The following is a 22637-nucleotide window of genomic DNA, read 5'->3' as shown; positions in this document are numbered from 1 at the left end:
CGGTAAGGGGCGTAAGGTTTAGATGGCCACTCATAATTTAGATGGCATTTAAATCAATAAAGAAAACCTCAATGTTATTTGACATTTATGTTGCGGACTCCTTTTCAAGACTCTTTACCTATGTTCAAATAATTTGACGTTGTCATGGCAGTATGTAAATAAACATGTCAATGAAAAAGTGTGATCTTATTTGAGAATGATAATAATATATAATAAATAAATAGAATACCTCCGCTAAACGTATTTATTGTTACCGGGCGTCGGTAACATAGTGAGGTGAGTTTTCACTTCTATCGGCACTCCCGGAGTGCAACCGTTGTTGCTTTTTTTGTCAACTTACGTGTTAACATAGCGCTTGCCCAATCTTTAGGACAGGGCGTAGTTGCGGCGAAATATGATGGATACCCATCATGGCTCCTCTAAACGATGGGCCAACGCCGGCCACTCCAAGGGACGCATTTATGCGTTAGAGGGAGCAAGTGATATTGCTATCTCATTCTACCGCATGGCTGGGTCCCTTGGAGTGGCCGGCGTTGGCCCATCGTGTAGAGGAGCCATCATATTTCTCCGCTATATAGTTATAGACCAAATTGTATAATCAATCTCATACTTTCTTGTATGTGTAGAGTATAATGAGGTTAAAAGCTTAACGCAGACGCCACGGAGCATCATGGCCCATTGACGCCCTCTGTAGGTCAGTAGTAGGCATGCATCGTATTGTTTAAACTGATTCCAGTCATGCATATTCGCCGTTAAATTCGCATTTTCTTAAATTTCATATTACCATAGGTATTTCACACTATTATCACTGAGTAATTAAACTAAACTTATGCGCTGGCTTGCCTATACCAGAATTCAACTACCCCATTTAATAGTTAAAGTTATACTAGCTAATGTATTGTACAGTCACTAGTTAAGACATAAGATAAGTATACTTAAAATATTGAATGATTAAATTTACCTAGTATTTTATGTCTAATTCATTTATTTGTTTATATTGTGTAATTACACTCTTAAGATTTAATAAAATTCATGGTTTATAGTACTTCGTTTTATTCTAATTTAAGAAAAGTTTTATTACTTTTTACAACTTATTTATGCTTTAGGTACTTAGCTTCACTCCATCAGTATCAATCAGGCAAAGATTTTGATAGCCCTGTGCAAGTGTTATTTACCTAAACGTCATAATTTCATAGAAGATTGACATTTAGAGATTGTGTATAGATTATAGTATATTAATGATTAATATGATAGGTATAGTTAGGAAACATTTTGGTCTGATTCGACACGACACGCACTTGGCCGGTTTTTTACACTAACGTTTTTTTATATAACCGACATAGACTTCGATTACAAAGACAAGAAATTAATCTAGCCAAATGGTTTAACGTGGTCTTGTTTCAACAGACAAAGGTAGAAAAACTAGGAAAGTTCCGTTGAAGAGTTAATATAAAGACAAAACAAATAGGTACCTACCTATGTTGTAAGTACCTACCCATAGAGTTCTAGGTCCACGCTTACCTATTTTATAGGTACAAACCAGGGATGTTGCGAATATCCGCATCCGCAATCGCGGAACTTCCGCATTATTTTCAACATCCGCATAAAATCGATGCGGAGTTAATGCGGATGCGCATCCGCGGATGTGAGCCTTTAAAAATCCGCATCCGCATCCGCGGATGTCAAAAAATCGGCATCCGCAACATCCCTGGTACAAAGTTACAAACCTATAAAATAGGTAATCGCAAGCGCAATATGTGGTAACGGAGGTAGGCTTAAATATAATATATACTTAACAAGAAATAACAGGCCGAGCGGGAGGTGTGGTGTGTAAACAATATACTTATTAATGTGGAATTTACATAACGAATGGCATGATCTGGTATATTTGCTTACCCGTTGACCTCGAACCTGCCCACCGAAGACGCAAACAAGTGATTATAATATCTTTCTTATCATTTTATTATTGTCTCTATTTTAGCAACCGTGCGGCAGTTTGTTCACTTTGTTCGCTGCTCTTGCCGTGAAACAATAGTAGTGAAGTTAAAAGTTTTTTTTGTTACCGGCATCTTTGACATTTTGACTGTCACTGGCCAGTTTGACGTAAGAAGGGACGAACGAATGTAAACAAAAACAACTTACTGCAAAACAGCTGCACATCGGAAATTAAAAATTACAAAAAAATTAGAATGGCTCCCATGACGATTGTCCGTATATTTAGCTTGTCGAACACAAAACCCTTGTACTCTATAAGTAAGGTAAGTGCTCATGTGAATTTAATCAATGAATCAATGTCATAAGGTTGTTTTTAAATGCGTCCTACTGTGGAATCTTCAAACAAGTTTGTTTACGTAGTTTCGTCTACTTATTTATGTATTTATGTGCGATGTTGCGTAACATATTAAACACATATTAAAGGTGAAATTGTCAAATACTTTATTTCCAGGTTCTGTCGTGTGCAAATTACAGCACTTCAAGCAAAAAAGGGAAAATCTACAGCGATGTCAACGAAGCCGTAAAGGACATTAAAGACGGGTCTAAACTTCTGGTCGGCGGTTTCGGGTTGTGCGGCATACCGGAAAATCTTATTCAAGCCTTAAATAATCAAAAAGTCAGTGGGTTGACTGTTGTTTCCAACAATGCAGGTAGGTACACTAACTTTTTCATAAACTTAATACTTACTTACTTATTTAATTTCTTATCAAAAACTTTCTAAAATGGGAACTACCTGTACCTACTTACTTCCTGACAATTTTCAAAAGTTCCCAAGTACTATCTCAACTTTGTGGAAACTTCTGTAACTTGCAAGTGTATTTATAGTTAACTTGTATTTAAATTATAGGTAACTATTAGCTGATAGTGATGAAACTTTTGAATAAGGTCTTCTTTAAAAGAATAACCTTTTTCAAGCTTAGTATTTTTTTTGTAGGAGTGGAGAACTTTGGCCTGGGTATATTGCTCAAGAGCAAACAAATCAAAAGGATGATTGCATCTTATGTTGGAGAGAATGCTGAATTTGAAAGGCAGTTCCTGACTGGAGAGTTGGAAGTGAGTCTTATTTCTTAACCTCTAGCGTCCTACTCTTAATTCTTGTTCTTGGACTAATACCCGATGTTGTGTACCTAACTATAGGCATATAGAAATATAGTAAGACAAGAGTGCTCACTCCATACATCAGTTCAGACTATTAATTTCAGTGTCTACATCTAGCATTGAGTAGCGGAACTATCAGTACTGCTACTTGACAATAGATGTAGCACCGACCGGAAAGTCTTATCTCAACAGCATAAGACTTTCCGGTCGGTTTTACTATCTATTGTCAAGTAGCAGTACTGATAGTTCTGCTACTCAATGCTAGATGCTAACAGTCTTTTTGGTGCTAAAACTGATGTATGGAGTGAGCACTCTATGTATTTTTTTCTCTATGCTATAGGTAATTAAAACTTGCCTTTGACTTTCACCAGGCGTGGCTCACTCCGCGATTTCGTCGCTTTGCTACAGGTAGCTAAAAGTACATCCGTTCCACACCAATTTTGGTGGCTAGCCATAAGCCGCGCGTGGCGCTGTCGCCACCTTGCGGCCATATCTGTGCTGATCGTAACAGACGCGTTTTGTTAGAGAGTAAGTCTTCTGTACCTAGTACTATTATTTATTCTGTGCTTTCACTTTATAAATTTCAGGTTGAGCTGACTCCACAAGGCACCTTAGCAGAGAGGATCAGAGCGGGAGGGGCAGGTATTCCTGCTTTCTTCACCCCCACTGGCTATGGTACTCTTATTCAAGAGGGTGGTTCGCCTATCAAATACACCAAGGATGGCAAGGTAGGTATAGCCAAATCACTCTTGTGATTTTATATTTAGAATTGAAGTTTGATTGTCCCAATAAACAATATAGTGTCAGTGGAAAGTACGGGGATAATACAAAATGATGTATTTCTTTGATATACACATCTTTGCACTGCAATGGTGGCAAATAAGCATAAAGCATAATACCTGTTGATAAGTAAGCAGTAAGCATTGCAACTTCTAAGATGACACATATGCAATATATATATACATATTATAAATAGTTACTTTTATAAGAATTTGCCATGGTGACTATTATGAGATATGTAAGTCCCACCTAACTTTGCCAATTTCACACTCATAAAAAAATTTGAAGAGTAGTTTATTTACTGCAGGTAGGTTTAGTTCGGACTAGATCTGGGCAAAACTTCTGCTCCCATTATTTAAAAAAAGTCGCCCGATTGTATTCCAAGCTGTCATAAAATCGGCCCTTGCTAAAAGCTAGCGTACATGAACAAGAATATCTTACCTTTCAGATCGACATCCCAAGCGCCTCCCGGCTCGTCCAACAATTCAACGGCCACAACTACATAATGGAGAAAGCCATCGTCGGAGACTTCGCCCTGGTCAAAGCCTGGAAAGCAGACAGACATGGCAACTTGATCTTCAGGAAGAGCGCCCGCAACTTCAACCCGGCTATGTGCAGAGCGGCGAGGATCACTATAGCTGAAGTTGAGGAAATTGTTGATGAACTCGACCCAGATTATGTACATGTGCCGTCAATATTTGTACATAGGTATTAAAGAAATTATTAGTATTTATCAACTTCTAGCTGGACTGGCGCGTGATTCAGTCTGTCATTTGTGACGTTCCACGGGAAAAGGTACCTTATGGCGGTTTACGTCGTTTACACAAACTCTAAAGCATTTCGTAAGGGACTGTTACCGACGCCGCCCGGTAACACAAATACTTGAATTTTTAGCGGATTCTATTTATATAATATATTCAATATCTTTTCTCAAATTAAAAGCTCTGTTTTTCCACATTGACATGTTTATTTATTCTGTAACCATGACAACGTCAAAATCATTTGAATATAGGTAAAGAGTAAAACTGTAGGTTTCAGTAAGAAGTCCGCAACAGGGACATTCTCGTGGAATCATTCCACCGTAAGTATGTAAGCCGTAAGTATATTGGGGCATTCCACTGGAATGCCCCAATATACTTACGGCCTATACAATTAAATAATGTCTATTATTTACAGGGTTATCAAGGGTGAAAAGTATGAGAAGCGAATTGAGAGGAGGATCGTTCAGAAGACGGGAGATCAGAAAGAGAAGAAACCGGCAGATCTGATGCGTGAGAGGATCATTAGAAGGGCCGCTTTGGAATTTAAGGATGGCATGCATGCAAATCTTGGAATAGGTGAATAATTGTAAAAAAATAATCCAAATGCTTACGAGTCTTAGTAATCCTTTCGCTGTTGGTTCGCGAATGGCGTGCTAGCAGAGTAATCACTAGACAAAATACATGATTTATAGCTGGTCAAGCAAATCTTGTCAGTAAAAAAATTCCAATTTTCTATGGGCCGGTATCCCTTCGCGCCTATATTTTTCAAATTTGCCGCCTTTTTCTACTGTCAAGATCTGGTTGACCAAGTATAATAAAAAATTACCAGTTTCTGTTTATTCAGGGCCAACTTTTACAAAGAATATATTTTTTTATATATTTACTTTTAACTAATTTAAGGTATGCCCATGCTGGCCAGTAACTTCATTCCCAAGAACGTCAAAGTGCTGCTGCAATCCGAAAATGGTATACTTGGCTTAGGACCTGCTCCAACTGAGGACCAAGTGGATGCAGACCTCATCAATGCTGGAAAGGAAACTGTCACCATACTTCCAGGTAATTTTTAAGATTTTCTGCGCTACTAATTCTTCATAAAGCTTCTACTTGCATCTCTTAATTTTGAGAAAGAAGACGATGACGAGGCCGAAAGGGTTAACCCTTTACAGTTTGCACCAAGATTTTCCCAAATAATCCAAGTTCGAAAGTCTAATCTAATTTGAACCTTAAATCCAATTGCTAAGGTTGAAATTCTATTGACACTTGTGTGGTCGATAAATCGTAGGCACTTAAGGTACTATGCCTGGGCACTGGGCCAATATTTCAGGGTTCTTTTGTTCAGATTCAGTTCTGCTAATAAGTAGGGTGAACGGAATAAGAGCAACCAAATTATAATATCAAATGGCCCACCTCGAGACCCCTGGAGGGTTAAAGAAAAGAAACATTTTGGGGTGGAATACCACCTGTCCAATTTCTTTGGCCAATGTCATTGCGTCTGACTCTCTCATTAAGCAAAATGTGAGACGTAACACAAATTGGACAAAGAAATTGTATAGGCGGTAATACCATCTTTACTTGTCTATGAGTCAGGTCAAGAATCTGAATAATTTGCTAAATTTTTCATAACAATTTTCTAGGAGCATCGTTCTTCTCGTCCGATGATAGTTTCGCAATGATTCGCGGCGGCCACATCGACTTGACCATTTTGGGCGCCATGCAAATCTCACAGTACGGCGACTTGGCCAACTGGATGATTCCTGTAAGTTGTGTTGTATATTTATACATCGCCATAATTCACCTTCAAAGTTTTGGGAGCTATGTCAACTATTGTAGGTTTCAAGGCACGTCGAGTTGCATGATTCCTGCAAGTTGCCTTAGTCTTATCTCCTAATATTTAGTCACACGGCAGGGTCGCCATGATTCGGCCACATCGAATTGACGGTGATGGGCGCCATGCAAGTCTCGCGGTACGGTGACTTGGCCAACTGGGTCATGATGTAATTAGTTATGTTATCCTAGTCTTATACTTCTAGGTGGCAGGGTCGCCATGATTCGTACATAACAATCTGATCGTGTTGGTCACCAGTTTTGAATCTGATTAAATTTAACGACTACCCCGTTGATTCTTTGGAGTTACATTTATGATTTCTCTATTGTACTAAATAATGTCACGGTTAATTAAAAATATGCGAGTGGGCAGAATATTTTGGAAGTCCCTTTGGTTTTCTCAAGTATTGACTATGTATTGACTAGGGTTTGGTTTATAACCCCGTACTTATTAGGCGCACTTGCACCATCCCACTAACCCGGAGTTAAGCGGTTAAACCGTTAACCTAGTGTCAAATTGTACTGGTAACCATGGTGACACCATGTTTAACCAGTTCACCCTGAGTTAGTGGAATGGTGCGAGTAGGCCTTAGATAGTTACCCTTTTTTGCAATATGTACATTTAATTCCAGGGCAAAATGGTAAAAGGGATGGGCGGAGCCATGGACCTGGTGTCTGCGCCGCGCACCAAGGTGGTGATCACCATGGAACACACCACCAAGGGCGGCGGCCACCGCATCCTGCCCCGGTGCGAGCTGCCTCTCACCGGCAAGAACTGCGTTGACATGATCATCACTGAAAAGGTACGGAAAGGGTACTATTCGTTTTCAAAACCTTTTCTGCTGAGAAGGACCCTCTTCCCTCTTAACCTTTTGGACGCCAATGGCCGATATATCCACACCGTACGTTCAACGCCAAAGACCGATTAATCGGTGACAGACCACAGAGCAACATCGACCTACGTGCATATACATAAAGTTCAACTTCAGTTTTGACACTTCAATGATGTGGCGTCTGAGTGACAGCTTTTGTGTTTGACACGGCGTGGAAAAGGTTAACAGGCAGATAGCAGAAAGTGTCTGGCGAAGGGATCGATGTAATACCTAATGCTTATAGTTTCCGAGTGCCAAAGAGTGAGAGTCCCTAGTCCCTAGTGTAGTTAAATATGCCAGGGATGGGAGTGGAAATTAGTGATCAAGTGGGGCGAAATCGAAGCTAGAGTAAAATTACGTTTAATTACATAAAAGTATTACAATACTCGAGTTCAAAATGTTGATGGTGCAAGTAGACCGCAAACAGCGCAAATTTACTTGTTACATGGTACATGCGCCGTGTGCAATGACCATAAATCTAGGCTCAGCCATAGTTTGGTCAACCTACATTTGCTGTGGGATAACCATACAATCTCTTTCTTATTCAAGTATTTCTATTCAGAAACCAAGGTTTCTTAGAGAATAACCTAGATTAGGGTACAATAAAGACTAGTGACGATGAACTGTAATTTTCAGGCGGTCTTCGATGTAGACAAGGAGAGGGGTCTGACACTAACCGAGCTGGCTGAAGGAGTGACGGTGGAAGACGTGATCGTGGCCACGGGGTGCGAGTTCCAAGTCTCCAAGGACCTGAAGAAGATGGGAGATGTCTTGGAAATAGACTAAGCGAAGCAAATTCTTTATTCGCCGGCGAGGGTTTTTATTTATAAGGCCAGCATGTTTATTTTTTTATTAATAAAATATAAAAATAAACAATGCATGGTTTACACTTTTACACACATAATTTAACTTACAGGATGTTACTTGTGCGAGAAAATAGTAGGTCGCTAGTCTTTTTCTCGCCGCCGCGTACCTACTTCTAAGCTAAGTAAGTTTATACTTATTCTTATGAAATCATACTAAAAATGTATATTTTTCTACTCCAGCACTTAAATGTGTCAATTAAATGACTGACAGTGATATCTAAAGCAATGTCATTTGAATGCTTTGTCTATAGGCTCATAAGATGACTGCTAGCAGTCATCTTATGAGTATAATACAACTGCTTTATTTTTTTTAAAGATACAAGTTCCGATCATCTTGATTGAAAGAGGTATGTTTTCATTTACAATAATAACTCTTTTTTTTTTTTAATAATAACTCAATTTTTTTTAAATAATAACTCTTTTTTTTAATAATAACTCTTTTTTTTTAATAACTTTTTTTTTTTTTTTTTTTTTTTTTTTTTTTTGCTGCAGCTGTCATAGAAAAAGTAATGTATGCAACAGCTCATAATTGGTTCTTAAAATTCTCGGGTCTTATTTTACAAAACTCGACTACGTCTCGTTTTGTAACTTCGACCCTTGAATTTTAAGAACCCTTATTATATCACTGTTGCATAAACTACTATTTTGTTACAATTTATTATATATACGTACCTTATAAGTACATAAATAATATTTTAAGTATACACTGCCAATTTGTTAAATAAAAAAAGTTAAGTTTGTGATCAATTTTATTCTAAGCTCGAATATCAAAATGCTTGGAAATTATAATGTTACTTAATAAAGTCATAATAATGAAGTCGTTTATGTTTTCTTCCATTTTCATTTTTTGCTTTATCAACTATAGTGCGTCAAGCAAATCTTGTCAGTAGCAATGTACTGCAAATTAAAGTGGGTAACACCATGTAACACTCAAAGAGCAGAATTGCGCTAAGAAAAGCAGCAATGTACATCGACCAAAACTGTTTATTTTTCCGCCCTTCATACGTCAGTTCGAGTGAATTATCATAACCTCAAATTTTAATAATGTTTACCGTCAACGAGTATGATTGTACATTGTAGGCACCTTAGCTTTGCTTGAGGTCATGCATAATCTTCGTATTTAATGGTGACAGCAGAAATTTCTCTTGAAATAGAAACGATTCAGAATGTAAACAATAAGATGATGGCTGTCATTCACGATCCACATTCCACAGATAACACACAGATGACACGCGATTTTGGAATTATTCGAACACAGTGTTGCTAACCCGCGATTTTTCAAATTTGCCGCCTTTTACTAGTGACAAGATTTGGTTGATCCAGTATATATGTGATATGAAATTTGGTGGCCACATTTTTCCGTTTAGGTGATAAAGTCAAAAGTAAGTAGGTAATATAAAACGAATGTGATAAAGACCAAAAGTTGAAGAATCAGTAAGGATAACAATATTAAAAATACTGATTTATAAGTACAGAAATTATTTCGTTTAGAAAACACAATTCCCCTTAATGAAGAAAAGAGGACGCCACTGGACGGTCGATCAAAGAGTAGTATAATAAAGTCCGTCAACCAAATCTTGTCAGTAGTAAAAGGCGGCAAATTTGAAAAATCGCGGGTTAGCAACACTGTGTTCGAATAATTCCAAAATGCGTGTCATCTGTGTTTTATCTGTGGAATGTGGATCGTGAACGACAGCCGTCACCTTATTTGTTTTCATTTGGTTTTCATTCTGAATCGTTTCTGTTTCAAGAGATATTTCTGCTGTCACCATTAAATACCAATACATTAAATAAGAATAAGCAAAGCTAAGGGGCCTACAATATACAATCATGCTTGTTGATGGTAAACATTACTAAAAATTGAGGTTATGACAAGTACATACTGGAAGAACTCTTTCGAACTTTAAGATTATGTTCAGTTTTTTTGTTTTAGGGTTAAAAGGCATAAATAAAATTAAAACGTATGCCTAAATCTATCCAACAAGACCATAAATTGTGTCCTGGAAACCGTCCATAGGCCCACATGTCTAATATTTTCAGCAATCAGTTGTGACTATTTACAAAGATGCAATAGAATACTACAGAGTATTATGCTTGGTTGAAGTGACCCGGTAACATTGGTAACTTCATTATATTTTTTCAATTAATGACCTGAATTATAGTGTAAGCTAAAGTGACCCTTATCTTATTTACCTTTAAATTAAATAAACACCCAAATATCAGTTGTTTTATTTTTAATATGTAATCCTATTTTACAATATATACCAATCAAAAAAATTACACAGGTATGTCATATTCATCCAGAAGAGTACACTAATTTACATTAACAAGTGGCATATTATATTGTAAATAACAAATATATGCACTATCTAATTATCTGCATTTTGATATGATTTTATTTTAGTAAACTTAGAAGACATAGATAGGGAACAAAGAGAATATAAGCACTACGATAGGAAGTTGTTTTTGATATCTTCAAATTTGTTCATCATTTTGATTAACATTGTTTTAACATCGCTTTTAAATTGTCCGTCCGTTTCAAATTTTTTCAATAAACCGCGAGTGACAATTTGAATTGACGTACGCAGGGCGCGCTCAGCGGAAAAATCTTGGTTCGATGTACATTGCTGCTTTTCTTAGCGCAATACTGCTCTTTGAGTGTTGCCCTACTTTAGTTTGCTTTACATTGCTACTGACAAGATTTGGTTGACGGACTATATATATCCAGTCATGAATCTGCCAAAACCCAAAACCAACGATGACGAAACGAGGCCGTAGTTTAATCATGTTTAATAGATTTTTTATTTATTTAATAACTCTATGGGAGAGGTCTATGGTTGTCAGAAGTGTTCGAACTATGTAATGTCTGTCAATACGATTTGTAAATAGATCACTTTACCGACATATTTTGTATTTTAAGGAAATATGTGCGGAGGAAAAATAAAATGTGCCATTAGAGTAGATAATGACAAACATAACCACCCCGCTATAGTTTGGGGCGTTTGGTACTTATCGCTGGCCGCGCTGGTCATGATCGTTATTGCTTTGGTTTTATTTTTCTGTATGTATAACGCTTATTTTTACACAATTTAACAACTACATACCTACATAGCAGATGCCTGAGGGTACCTAGTCAAAAATATTTACTTTTATTCACTCTTTTAATACTGATATTCAAGGTTATAATTATGTTCCACAAAAGTCCATTCAAGTCGTCAGGCATATTATTTTTTCTTAGCTGTTACTTTCTTGGCTTATTGGCAATGTGCAAAATGCATGGTGAAGAAACTAGAAGCGGTGGTCCATTCCATTATACTCAAACACACCCACTTTGTCATCATTCAAGGCCCGAAATTCAAATTTTCTATGGGAGTTCGTCTTCGCGCTTACATTTTTTTAATTTGCCGCCTTTTTCTACTGACGAAGTGGATGTGCCAGAGTTTAACTACGCGTTCACTGCAAAATTATACCTGAACTAGATTGTAGACTGCGATCAATAATATGACTACTTTTCTAGGTGATGATTCAATATTAATTGGCAAAACAATACGTAACCGTACACTACTGCTTAGGTGTATCTAGGACCTAGGTGTATCAGTCACACAGTCAATACCCATTTGATGATGCATTTGATTACAGGTCTATCAATAATTGTGGAAATGCTTCATTTGGACGTACTTCTCTCGCTATCACTGCTTACTGGGATCATTATGTTGCCAATAAATTTCTACCTGCTCTACATGATATCTAAAGGGGAAAAAATAGAGTTCAGTATTATTTTATTTAAGTACCTACTCTTTTTACGTTACTATAGGAGCCAGCTGTGATTACAATTTATTTAATAATTTGGTTTTGCTATTACACTATCGACCTTCATGTATCTACCTCTTAGAATAACTTTTAAGGGGAAATACCGAATGTTAATGAATTATATTCATATTTTTCTTACAAAAAATAATTCAAAACCCATAAATCCCATAATACCTACCTACTCTCGTTTAGCATTGGATTCAATAATATTTCTAAGTTTGTTACTGACTACCGAGTTCTCAAGTATCAGAGTTTGGTCACAATGATAATGATTCTTTAAACAATATGAGAGAGGATGGGATATTAGTGTAACAATTTACTTCTGTTACAGTCCTTATTCAAGAGTTTTGTGTTGGGATCTCTGGGTCTGCATGGCAACGATAATTATAATGAGCTTTATCGGTGCCTGTCTTTGCTCGCACAAGATCTATCGCTGTAAAGATTGCATCAAAAAAACCATTTGTAAAGCTATGGACAATTATAGGCAGGACGCTAAACTCAAACACCTTATGGACATTTTACAATGGGGAATCAGGTGTTGTGGGGTATGTTATTTTGTACCTAGATTTTACTATATTCACAACAAGAGATAAATATTTCTTCAAAGCATTTTTCCAGTGCGTCACGTTCATACAAATAAAAAAATTATTCATACAAAAATGTGACGATCTGTAAAGGAAATCTTGGGACACATTTTTTCATGTATGAGGCGTGATGTACAAATGATTCAGAGTAAAATGAGCTCAAGAAGTCAATATTTTGAAGACATGAATGAAATGTACATTTTTTTTGGAAAACGCTCACCTACCTTACTTTCAGCTTGACTCCTATGCGGATTGGTTTAGCAAAGACTGGTACGACTATACACGCGATTACGAATGGGATCCCACTTCTGATACAAAACTACGTTCGAACGGAGTGGCGCTTGCTACTGATAGCGTTCCTCTCAGGTAAAAACAAAACAGTATACAGCAACCTACAACTTCTACCGATGCACCCATTCTCATTTGACTCTCTTCCTGCAATCTTAATTTTTAATTTAATTATTAAGTGACCGAAAACAGAGCCGAAACGAGTGAACCGAGGTCGCGGTGTGGTGCGGTAGTCTGTTACGGCTTTTATAGGTATAGGCACAGACAATCCAACCTCTAGACATAACATAGTCGCGCTACCCCCTCTGCCACACATACGGTAGCGTTACTCCATCTTCGAGTCAATCCCGTGCCGTGATTGGTCCGTGTCTTTGAACGGACCAATCACGGCACGGGATTCGCTCACCTCGTCCCCCCGCACCCCCGTATTTTTGGCAGCATCGGTTTCATGAAAAAATTGGCCTAAGCTCAGTCTAGAGGTTGGATTGTCAGTGGGTATATACCGTGTAAAGTTGTAGTTACCTAAACATTTGCATCATGTTCTAGTTGCTGTAAAACAGGATCGTGCATATCAAACTACTTGACGGAGATGGGAACCTCGTCTATACATTTGAGTGGATGCGCTGAGCAACTCTATGTAACAATCATGACTGCGCTGGTTATTCAGTTGACTATTTTTTCTTCCGTTTTTGCAGTTGAGGTAATAGATACTCTTCTTGTTTTCGTATACCTAAAGCTAGTCAAGCAAATCTTGTCAGTAAAAAAAGGCGCGAAATTCAAATTTTCTATGGGACGATATCCCTTCGTGCCTACATTTTTCAAATTTGCCGCTTTTTTCTACTGACAAGATCTGCTTGACCAGCTATATGTAATACTTACAGTATTACAGTAGGTACCTATTAGGTATAGGCTAAAATACACCTCCTTCATCAAAAATGTATAAGTCAGGTAGTTCTAATTGCATAGCAAGTACGATTATGAATTTCACTTGGTATTAAAACGAAAATCAATTTTCCCAAAAGGGCATATGCATATGTTCATTCTATAGTTGGTCAAACCAAATTTGACAGTAAATAAGAATAAAAAAAACTATACTCATCCTTTTCTTTTGGGTGCTAATAGTACTATAGTGTTAGACAAAGATTGTATTGATTCTCTATGTTTGAAATGAGATAGTCCCTTGACAAACTATATGTATAACTTCTATACCTACTAACTTACTATACATGACTCCCTAGCATGACTTGCATTGTTGCGCGCGACTCCATACCATAGGTACTTTGAAGTCGCACTTGACATTTATGTACAGTCGCGAGTGACAACGCAATAAGTGATGCTAGGGGCTATGTTTCAAACGATGACTTTCGTGGGTCCATCCCAGTAGCTTCTCCGTAGGTACTCACCTAACAGCTGAATGTAGAATGTCCTTTTGCCTAGGTTTTAGTTTTCATTCTGGCTGTATCCAATGAGAAAAAAACCTGCAACCCAACCAAACAAAGCAAAACTCGCGTGTACGACGTAAAGAATCTTCTCAACGTGAACCCCAACTTTGACTGGAGTGGCTCGCTTGAATCGGCCTCGGACGATAGTGATGCTGAAGGATCGGACTCACCCAAGAAAGCAGTGGGAGATGTGCCTGATGAATCGGCGTCGGGACTTCCCTAATTTTGTACATAATACATTGTAATAGGTAACCATTTTAATTTATATTCTCAATACAATAGAGTATGTGGGGAAAGAGAAGAGTTGTGTAATGTATGGGCCCCAAAACATTCCACGAGTCTTCTCTTTCCGAACAGACTATTTTTAAATAGCTTTATAAACGTTTTTGAATTTACTAACTGACGACATGGACCCAGAAACACTTAGAAGGCAGATGGAGATATCTCCATCGTCTTTCAGGTATTGCTGTGTCCAGTTACTCTCTAAATCCAGCAAATTTTGCTGGCAATGAATGTTAAAGTACTAAATTATAATAAATAAAGAAGAGGAGAATAGAATTGCAAAATGCGATTCTCCAGGATTCAATCAAATAAAATATATGAGTACTATAACTTCTGCCTGCGACTTGGTTTGCGTGGAATAATATCTAATGATTATTTATAAAGCCCCTACCACTCGCGTGCGCGGCTTCGCGCTGCGATTCACGAGCCCCCTCCACACTCGTGCGTTCGCGGCTTCGCCCGCGATTCACGCACATAGTCTGGAGGGGGCTACGCACGAGTGTGGAGGGAGCTTAAAACTATCTTAAGCCCCCTCCACACTCTGCGAAATCGACTCCAAACTCGCGTCCCACGACCACAGTCTATTAAGTACATCGTAAGTACCAGGAAATAGGCATAGAGCTTTATACTACATAGGCATAGGGATAGTAGTGACGCGATGATAAATTATCGGGATATTAACAAAAAATATCGATTATAAACGGTTATCGATCAAATGGCTTAAAGAACTCGGATCTAGGCCATGCCATAATTATTAAAAAAAAATTGATCTCTCTGTCAATGTCACTATTTTAGGTTATATCTATTTTGCATTTCGTCTTACTTGGTTGGATTTATTTATTTATCATACAAATAAGGTATTAAAGTAAGGAGTTAAAAAAATCATGAGCCGCAAAATTTCTTTTTAACATAGTTCATTCCTTACGTTTTCATTTTATTCGCAGGTAGCAATGGTATTTCTCACTATTACAAATTTAATCCGGGTCCGAGGCCCAGATGAATTTTGGCGAAAAAGAAGGATTTTTAGACTAGCTGCTCATTACATCGGTCGTCGCAGAAACTGTTATTCCGTCACTGTGCGTAATGTACACCGAGCGCTAGCATACGCGACTAAGGCCCGGGAGCTGAAGAAGCAAGATATGAAGGATTTGTGGAACACAAGGATCACTGCAGCGTGTGAGCAGCACAACATTACACAGTTTCAGCTTAAAGAGGGTCTCGACCGGGCCAACATAATGTTGGACCGCAAGTCACTCTCCAATTTGGCCTCCTGGGAACCGCGAACTTTTGAATCGCTAGCTGCTGTGGCTAAGGAGAAGTTACGCCTTGACGGATTTGTGGACACGGTTGACAAACAATACCCAACTGGTATCAACCTAAACCTGAAGGATGTCATGTTAGAGCAATGGTTGAAAGAAAAAAAGTGAATTGTTTATATGTATTTAATCTAAATTCTATTTATAAGTGTTTCATTAGGAAATAAACAAAATTAGGTTAACTCTTATGTTTTATTTACATTGCTAAGTCTCATTTAAACCTTTCTTTAATTGTTTGGTTAGTTCATTTTGTTTCTCAAGCATGTACAGGTTTTCTATTTTTCTTCTTTGTTGTCGCTCTACATCCTTCAGTACACCTTCATGCATTTTTTCCCTGTAAAATTAAAAAAGCATATAAATAGACACAGTATTCTTATATTACTAGTTACGAGATTTACTAGTTTTTAAAAGATAGCAATCTGAGCACTTAAATGGTAATAATGGTATATAGAAAATAGTAGTCTATAAAAATTCCGAGCCGAGTTGGTGGTAACTACTGGAAATTATTTTTCCCAGGAGTTACCAGTGGTAAAAGGTGGGAAATAAATTCCCATGTCCACACCTTTGTAGACTTGACACACTCTGTTGCTTGAGCTGGCAACTATGCCCATCTAAATAAATATTTATTGTTACATACCAGAGATATTTCTTAGGTAACTTTTAAGCCTCCTTTTACGACTGCAGCTATGTGGATAAAGTAAGGACATTATGAACTATATTTATTACCTGTCGGATTGTTGCTTTATGTGAACATAGCTCACTATGCCCAAAGATATTGCGCACGAGAGCCCCAGAATTAGTTTCGAACTAGTGGAAGACATTGATTAGGTTGTTTTTACTCAATATTCCTAACACTATTTATATCGGTTTCATAGCTGTTAGAACGAAATTTAGCTTTATTCAAGTACTATCATTTTAAATATTATCTAATCCGTGCAAAGAACTAAAATATTTTAGGGAAAATAGGATATATCTTCGAATAGTTAATTACACTGTCACTTGTCATTCATTGACATTGACAGTTGGGAGAAGTATTTTAGAATAGGGATACGTTCTAAAACTAAACTATTTGATGGTAAGACGGCCAATAAGAATGCATGAGAGTGAGAGAGAAGTATTCTACTCTGCGAACCGCGTTTACGCACGCGATCGAACATGGCAGGGGACTATGAACACGTAGTGATTATATTCTCTTTGACTATGAACCGAACCAAAGTCGTGGATCAGTGCGACCGAGTGTTAAGGCTAAAATTGAGACTATTATTTATATGAGTTTATATTATTTGTTGATTTTTATCTAATGGATAATATAATAAATCTAATACAGCGTGAAACGCGTCACATCCGCGCAGACGACCTTGAGCTTTCATCCGTCAGCTGTTAAAATTGCTAGTGTCAAGGTATGGGTCGCGCGGCAAGCTTGTGTTAATTCTAAATCGCATTCACTAATATAGCGAGATGTATAGCGTAATTATAACAATTATTGTTATTTTGCTTCTGGTTTGGGATGTGGGATATTATCTCAGAGCTTATTTAGTCGTTTTATTTGGGAGACTGTTTCAAAGAAGATTCAAGATCAATGAAACCACAGTGCTGTACGGCAAGTATTTGAAATATTGATAAAATATTGTAATAGAATGATAACTGATGTTTTATAAACTTTTTCACTGAATCCTTCCACAGTCTTCGAAGCATTGATAGAAATAAGCCGGATTTAGGACTTTTAGGTTACGTCAAGAAAAATCACTAAATTTAATGTAGGACACGGTCTACCTTCGTAACTCGTAACGTAATCTCGGACGGGAAAGGTATAGTTTCAGTACATACAAAAACGTAGAAGTTATATTCTCTATAAATTAGCTTACTAGGTTAACCAAGAACAATTACGGTAAATATTCTACAAGGTACTTATTGATTTTTCGCGCTCGTCAAGGCTCGCCGGAAGAAGTGTGATGCATTGTGCTTGTTAGTATGTGTCATCATTAGAAAAACTCTATTTGTGGAATCGCTTGCATTTTTACGAGTTGTTAACTAACACTATGATGTCATAGAGAGTTTGTTATCATTGATATAATCATCAGTATGAAGGTTAGTTTGCGCATGCGATTTGCGGCACGCCGATCGTTTCCCCATATTCCTGAGTCATGAAGCCGGTAAACTTTGATGGAATAATTGCCCATGAATGTCACAATATTATGTTAGAAAACTGTAACCCACTAACCCAGTTATGGTTTTGTTCGTATAGAACCTCTTCTTTTTTGGAATTCTGTTAAAAATATCGGCTTAAGTCACAACGCAACCCTGAACTTCATTTGAAGGAGATAAGAGATAAGCCATTTTACTTGACAACTCCACAATACGAATTTTAAAATTGACTCCGCAGTATTGACGCTACTGATGGTGAAATACGCAGCATAAACATATAGGCCTACGTAGCTTATCGAGCGACGATGCGACTCTGACGACCCCGTGTTAACAAAAACCGAAATTCGCAAATTGCGGGATCTGTCTCTTATACTCCAATTAAGGCGTAATTAGAGTGAAAGAGAAAAATGCCCGCAATTTGCGAACTTCGAATTTCGCGGTTATAGCCCAGACCCCAACAGTAATAACAACTACATATGTCTAATCGGAGTTTATAATACCTACTGTTTCGGTCAAACAAACTCCCTTGCGTGCAGTCGATGGGTGGTGGGATGAGTGGTATTTATGTATGGGCCACTAGCTGCCTGAAATAAAGCATTCATTCATTCATTACGAACAGTACGAATAACAAGACTGATTGATGCATGCAGTGCTAGGCACACTTGCTATCGGGATATCAATTCGAAGCGCCCAAGATGCTGTCTTTACTACTACTATCATTAAAGCGATAGAGTGCACTTTCAAATATTTTAGCACCTTTGTTTCGATATATCTGTTGGCGACTGTAACTAGTGTAACCCCGTCAGGCTTCTAACTCTGCTAAATAGCGTCATTAAAACCAATCCTTCGAAACCCATTTCCACTTCTGACCCAACAACGGCATCAGTTCCTTGAGTTAACTATACCTTCTCAGTCTAAATGTTAGTTTTTATGGAAAACAAAAAGCAAAGGTAACTGTAAGAGTAATTATATGAAATAACTACTTAAAGCGCAAGTTCCTTCAACTTTGGTTGGTAAGCGTAAGTCAGTCGTAAGACATCTCAAGAGAAACGTAACTCGTAAATAATAAAGACTGTTAATCACAGTAACTTAATGTCAGGTATATTACCTACCTTCTTGGAAAAAAAGAAAAATTGGGACCACTAATTTTCAATCAATGATGAGAAGAGCAACATGTATGTTAAATGGTAACTGCCAGTCTTTATTATTGACTGCTCTCGATAATTTCCTAACTAGTGTACAGAACGAAAAAAAATATAATACTCGTACATTACGTCACTGAAAGATCTTTGACCGAGACATTTTTACCTGTTTATCTTTCGGTCAAAGTCCATTTTCGCGGTGTTTCCATAAATAGCCTGCAGTTATCGTCACGTCATCGTCAGAAGGTATTTATGGAAGTATAGTTATCATTTAGCAAGGAGCTCTTAAATATCTAAAACAGACGACGACATTACGTGTTCAGAATATTTAGTAGACTCACGAGTAGGTATTAGTAGTGACCAAACGGCTCCAGGAATAAATTAAAGCGGAAGTTTTTTCAAGCAAATGGAGTTGAAAGGAAAACTTATTTACGCTAGGTCTTCTTTCCAGGTATCTGCACCACTCGAGACGTGGACATTTTCTTCACACATATGAACAACGCGCGCTACCTCCGAGCGCTAGACTTCTCCCGCATCCACTTCTACGACCGCACGGGGCTCTACGAGAAGCTCGCGGCGGTCAAAGGCGCGGCCCTGATGGGCGCTAGTACCATACGCTACAGGAGGCCGCTTGACATATTCAGCCTTTACAAAATAGAGACCAAGGTAAAAAAAACATCATTATTTAAGTTTCGATTTCGATTGGCGTCTTCTATCAACAATTGTCATCACCTTGGCTGAGTTTCCAGGTCTAGCGAACTAGCGCATTGTTCAATTCTCAACACTCGGAGTCCACTTCTACGACCTTCTACGACATTCTATGTCAAATCTGAAAATATTCGGCCTCAATTTGACAAGAGTTAATATTTGCATTTACACAAAAGATATTTTATTGACTACGCCTTCTCGCCACCTACAATAGTAGTATTGGATATAAATAATCACACCATATAAAAGCAATTAAGTAACGACGAAACTTACTTTCAGCAGCTCCGAATATCATAGGTTTTCAAAACTCGATAGGTTTACTGAATTATTAAAAATATTTTTTAAGAAGTATTTTTTATGTACTTTTACGAAATGGAAAGACATTATTAAATATGTACATAATTTCATAAACTTACAGATGTTATGCTGGGACGAAAAGACGATCTTCCTCGAGCACAAGTTTATCACGTTAAAGGACAACTTCGTGCGCGCCATAGTTCTCTCACGGACGCACATAGTGGGTCTCGACCTACCGACGGCCATGGCGGACGTCCCCGAAGCACACAACATGAAAACCTTTCCTGAGGAGGTGGTCCAGTGGCAGCAGTGCTTGGAGACTGCGAGCGCTAGGCTTAGGAAGAAGGATTAGAGAAGTTAATAATGGTAAAGACTGACGCATTTATTGTTCTGAGTTGGGTTTTGGCTGGGTCACTTGTTTTGACACGGAGTCGGCACCCCGGACGAAAGTTAAAGCTGATTCTGCGACTATAAAATACATAGTCTCTTATAGAGCGGCGATTAAATGACAAATGTCCGGCCATGAAGAGGCGGTATTAATAGAAGGAATTAATGCTTATTTTAAATGTAATTCTTTGGCAGGATACTTAATATTGTTTATGTGTGATTAATTGATTATGTGTAAAATAGTCATTCCCGTTCCGAATTCCCAATATATCACCGGAATAGATACGTACGTATTGCGAGGAAAAAGCCTTTGTCCAGCAATTTAAGCCAAAGCGATTTTTGATTGGTTTGTCTTTAACGTCTAAGATTGCTAAGATAAAGTACCTAATGCAAGAGACAAGGAACATAAGTTGTTGTTCCCGCGCCTACTTTGAGTACTTACTCAGGTGCAGATTGGACATTTGCAGAAGATTTCTTGTTCGAATAAAAAAGTGAAGGCTTGGTCGGTGCTTTCTTTGCTTACCTAAAGCTGTAATGATTGTTGAACCAATGAGATTGGGAATTGCAAAGTTAGTTTAAATGAACAAAACAAAAGATGTGTTAAAATGTGACTGAGTGTTTTGGCACTTTAAACGGAGATCAGTATACTGAAGTTGACGGGCACACATTTCACGTAATTGATTTCTATATTGCCCTATCTCTCTGTTAACTATGATAATATATTGGTATTGGTGCAAGAGTTTCTGGCTGAAATTAACTATTAATAAATGTTAATTCTGAACGCACCACATGATATCGGTCTCATTCATATAATTAATTCATAATCCCTGTTTCTGGTGGAACAATTGCCTCTCATTTTAGCAGCAGGTATGTTGTGTCCAGACTCGCTTGAAGCCGTTTAATTTTTTTACCAGTTCCCATAGGGACCCTAGGAACGTCACGGATATTTTTCATATAAAACTCACTTTACAAACTGAGAGATTTGATTTTAAATAAATATCCGAGCCAGTTAAAATTTTTTTTTAAAGATACAAATACCTACAATAAGTATACAAACTTCTGATTTACTTAGTTACATTTCACCTGTGTACCACAAATAACTTCAAGTAGGTAGGTAATTAATTTATTATTGCGTCTTATATTTAGTTAATTTAATTTTAGCGTTAAATTATTATCTTAGAATTACAATTATTATGTACTCCAAGTACCTACTAATGCTTTGATTTAGAGCAGATAGGAAGGGGAAGTATTCCAATGTGTTACGAATAAAAGTCTGTAGGACAGTTTCGTCTATAAATTATTTGTATGAATAACTGAGTGCGTGTAATAAAATAACAACTTTTTTTAGCAAATACTGTATCATGCACTATTTTCAATTCTGAACCACATTAACCTTATGATTAAATTTCTTAATTCAGTCATTATGGGGGTTTAGAGTAAGAATGGGCTAAATGCATATGAACAATATTTTATAATATTTGTAAACACGTTCAACAATCAGTGACCGTTATCTGTTGGTAATTTCGTGACAGAGCAATAAGTTAAATATATAAGTACCTATCAGTAGTTACAGCCACTGTCAATATAAATGATTTATTAGAGATAGTGTAACATAAGGACTAAAATCATATTACATACTAGAACAAATTAAGTTATTTTCAGAAAATATTTTAATTTGTTATTATTTAGAGTAGTCACACTACTATATAAATTATAAACTGAAATAAATGTCATATACTCAGAAAAAATGACCCAAGCCTCTTGTGCCCCAGGCTGGAATCGAACCAGCGTCCTCTGCTATATTTGTTCTAGTATGTATTCATTGGCAGCGCCATCTCTCTCGCTAACTCGGTATCACCTGAGATGATCCAGTTAGAAGGTAGAACCATACTGTTCTACCTTAGAGGTGGCCAGGGGGCGCCATAAGCCTTCAGTATGAAGTGCATTAACTTGGAAAATTCGACCTATGCCGCTGTCCCCCGGTGGCCGAGAGGTAACAGGCACCTGTCGCGATAGCAGAGGATGCTGGTTCCATTCCAG

The 22637-nt window shown here is 37.6% G+C and overlaps 5 protein-coding genes across 5 annotated transcripts in view; 4 read left to right on the top strand and 1 right to left on the bottom strand.

The window, feature by feature from the left end:
* The first annotated feature begins 2019 nt into the window (after nt 1-2019).
* LOC134650086 (succinyl-CoA:3-ketoacid coenzyme A transferase 1, mitochondrial) lies at nt 2020-8154 on the top strand. Its single transcript, XM_063504915.1, has 10 exons — nt 2020-2258; nt 2447-2645; nt 2930-3048; nt 3681-3821; nt 4322-4581; nt 5050-5210; nt 5535-5690; nt 6269-6390; nt 7091-7261; nt 7967-8154. The coding sequence occupies exons 1-10, from the start codon at nt 2190-2192 to the stop codon at nt 8114-8116; spliced, it is 1548 nt and encodes a 515-aa protein (XP_063360985.1). The 5' UTR covers nt 2020-2189; the 3' UTR covers nt 8117-8154.
* Nucleotides 8155-11841: 3687 nt separating this feature from the next.
* Nucleotides 11842-22637, top strand: part of LOC134650263 (photoreceptor outer segment membrane glycoprotein 2-like) — a 104687-nt gene continuing 93891 nt past the window's right edge. Inside the window, exons 1-5 of the mRNA XM_063505218.1 lie at nt 11842-11962; nt 12338-12551; nt 12826-12956; nt 13425-13578; nt 14316-14561. Coding sequence (XP_063361288.1) covers nt 11856-11962; nt 12338-12551; nt 12826-12956; nt 13425-13578; nt 14316-14543 — 834 coding nt within the window. The 5' untranslated portion in view covers nt 11842-11855 and the 3' untranslated portion in view covers nt 14544-14561. The remainder of the gene's footprint in view (nt 11963-12337; nt 12552-12825; nt 12957-13424; nt 13579-14315; nt 14562-22637) is intronic.
* On the top strand, nt 15382-16101 carry LOC134650083 (large ribosomal subunit protein bL20m). The gene is made up of 2 exons (XM_063504913.1): nt 15382-15459; nt 15547-16101. Exon 2 carries the CDS (start codon nt 15553-15555, stop codon nt 16027-16029), a length of 477 nt encoding a protein of 158 aa, XP_063360983.1. The 5' UTR covers nt 15382-15459; nt 15547-15552; the 3' UTR covers nt 16030-16101.
* Nucleotides 16031-16864, bottom strand: LOC134650084 (protein PET117 homolog, mitochondrial). Its single transcript, XM_063504914.1, has 2 exons — nt 16645-16864; nt 16031-16252 (listed from the first exon to the last, which is right to left on the bottom strand). Exons 1-2 carry the CDS (start codon nt 16737-16739, stop codon nt 16123-16125), a joined length of 225 nt encoding a protein of 74 aa, XP_063360984.1. The 5' UTR covers nt 16740-16864; the 3' UTR covers nt 16031-16122.
* LOC134650575 (protein THEM6-like) lies at nt 19653-20636 on the top strand. The gene is made up of 2 exons (XM_063505528.1): nt 19653-19871; nt 20332-20636. Exons 1-2 carry the CDS (start codon nt 19698-19700, stop codon nt 20560-20562), a joined length of 405 nt encoding a protein of 134 aa, XP_063361598.1. The 5' UTR covers nt 19653-19697; the 3' UTR covers nt 20563-20636.

Source organism: Cydia amplana, chromosome 8, assembly GCF_948474715.1.
Source record: "Cydia amplana chromosome 8, ilCydAmpl1.1, whole genome shotgun sequence".
Lineage (NCBI taxonomy): Eukaryota > Metazoa > Arthropoda > Insecta > Lepidoptera > Tortricidae > Cydia > Cydia amplana.
The sequence above is the reverse complement of the archived record's forward strand: the minus strand, read 5'-3'. Positions and strand labels throughout refer to the sequence as shown.

Bases quoted from the DNA above. Each gene is read 5' to 3' on its own strand.
- LOC134650086 (XM_063504915.1), top strand. From the start codon at position 2,190: ATGGCTCCCATGACGATTGTCCGTATATTTAGCTTGTCGAACACAAAA. The intron at 3,822-4,321 runs GTAGGTATAGCC...CTTACCTTTCAG, and splicing joins AATACACCAAGGATGGCAAG to ATCGACATCCCAAGCGCCTC. The intron at 7,262-7,966 runs GTACGGAAAGGG...TGTAATTTTCAG, and splicing joins ACATGATCATCACTGAAAAG to GCGGTCTTCGATGTAGACAA.
- LOC134650083 (XM_063504913.1), top strand. From the start codon at position 15,553: ATGGTATTTCTCACTATTACAAATTTAATCCGGGTCCGAGGCCCAGAT.
- LOC134650084 (XM_063504914.1), bottom strand. From the start codon at position 16,739: ATGTCTTCCACTAGTTCGAAACTAATTCTGGGGCTCTCGTGCGCAATA. The intron at 16,253-16,644 runs GTAATAAATATA...TTAATTTTACAG, and splicing joins ATAAAGCAACAATCCGACAG to GGAAAAAATGCATGAAGGTG.
- LOC134650575 (XM_063505528.1), top strand. From the start codon at position 19,698: ATGAACAACGCGCGCTACCTCCGAGCGCTAGACTTCTCCCGCATCCAC. The intron at 19,872-20,331 runs GTAAAAAAAACA...ATAAACTTACAG, and splicing joins TTTACAAAATAGAGACCAAG to ATGTTATGCTGGGACGAAAA.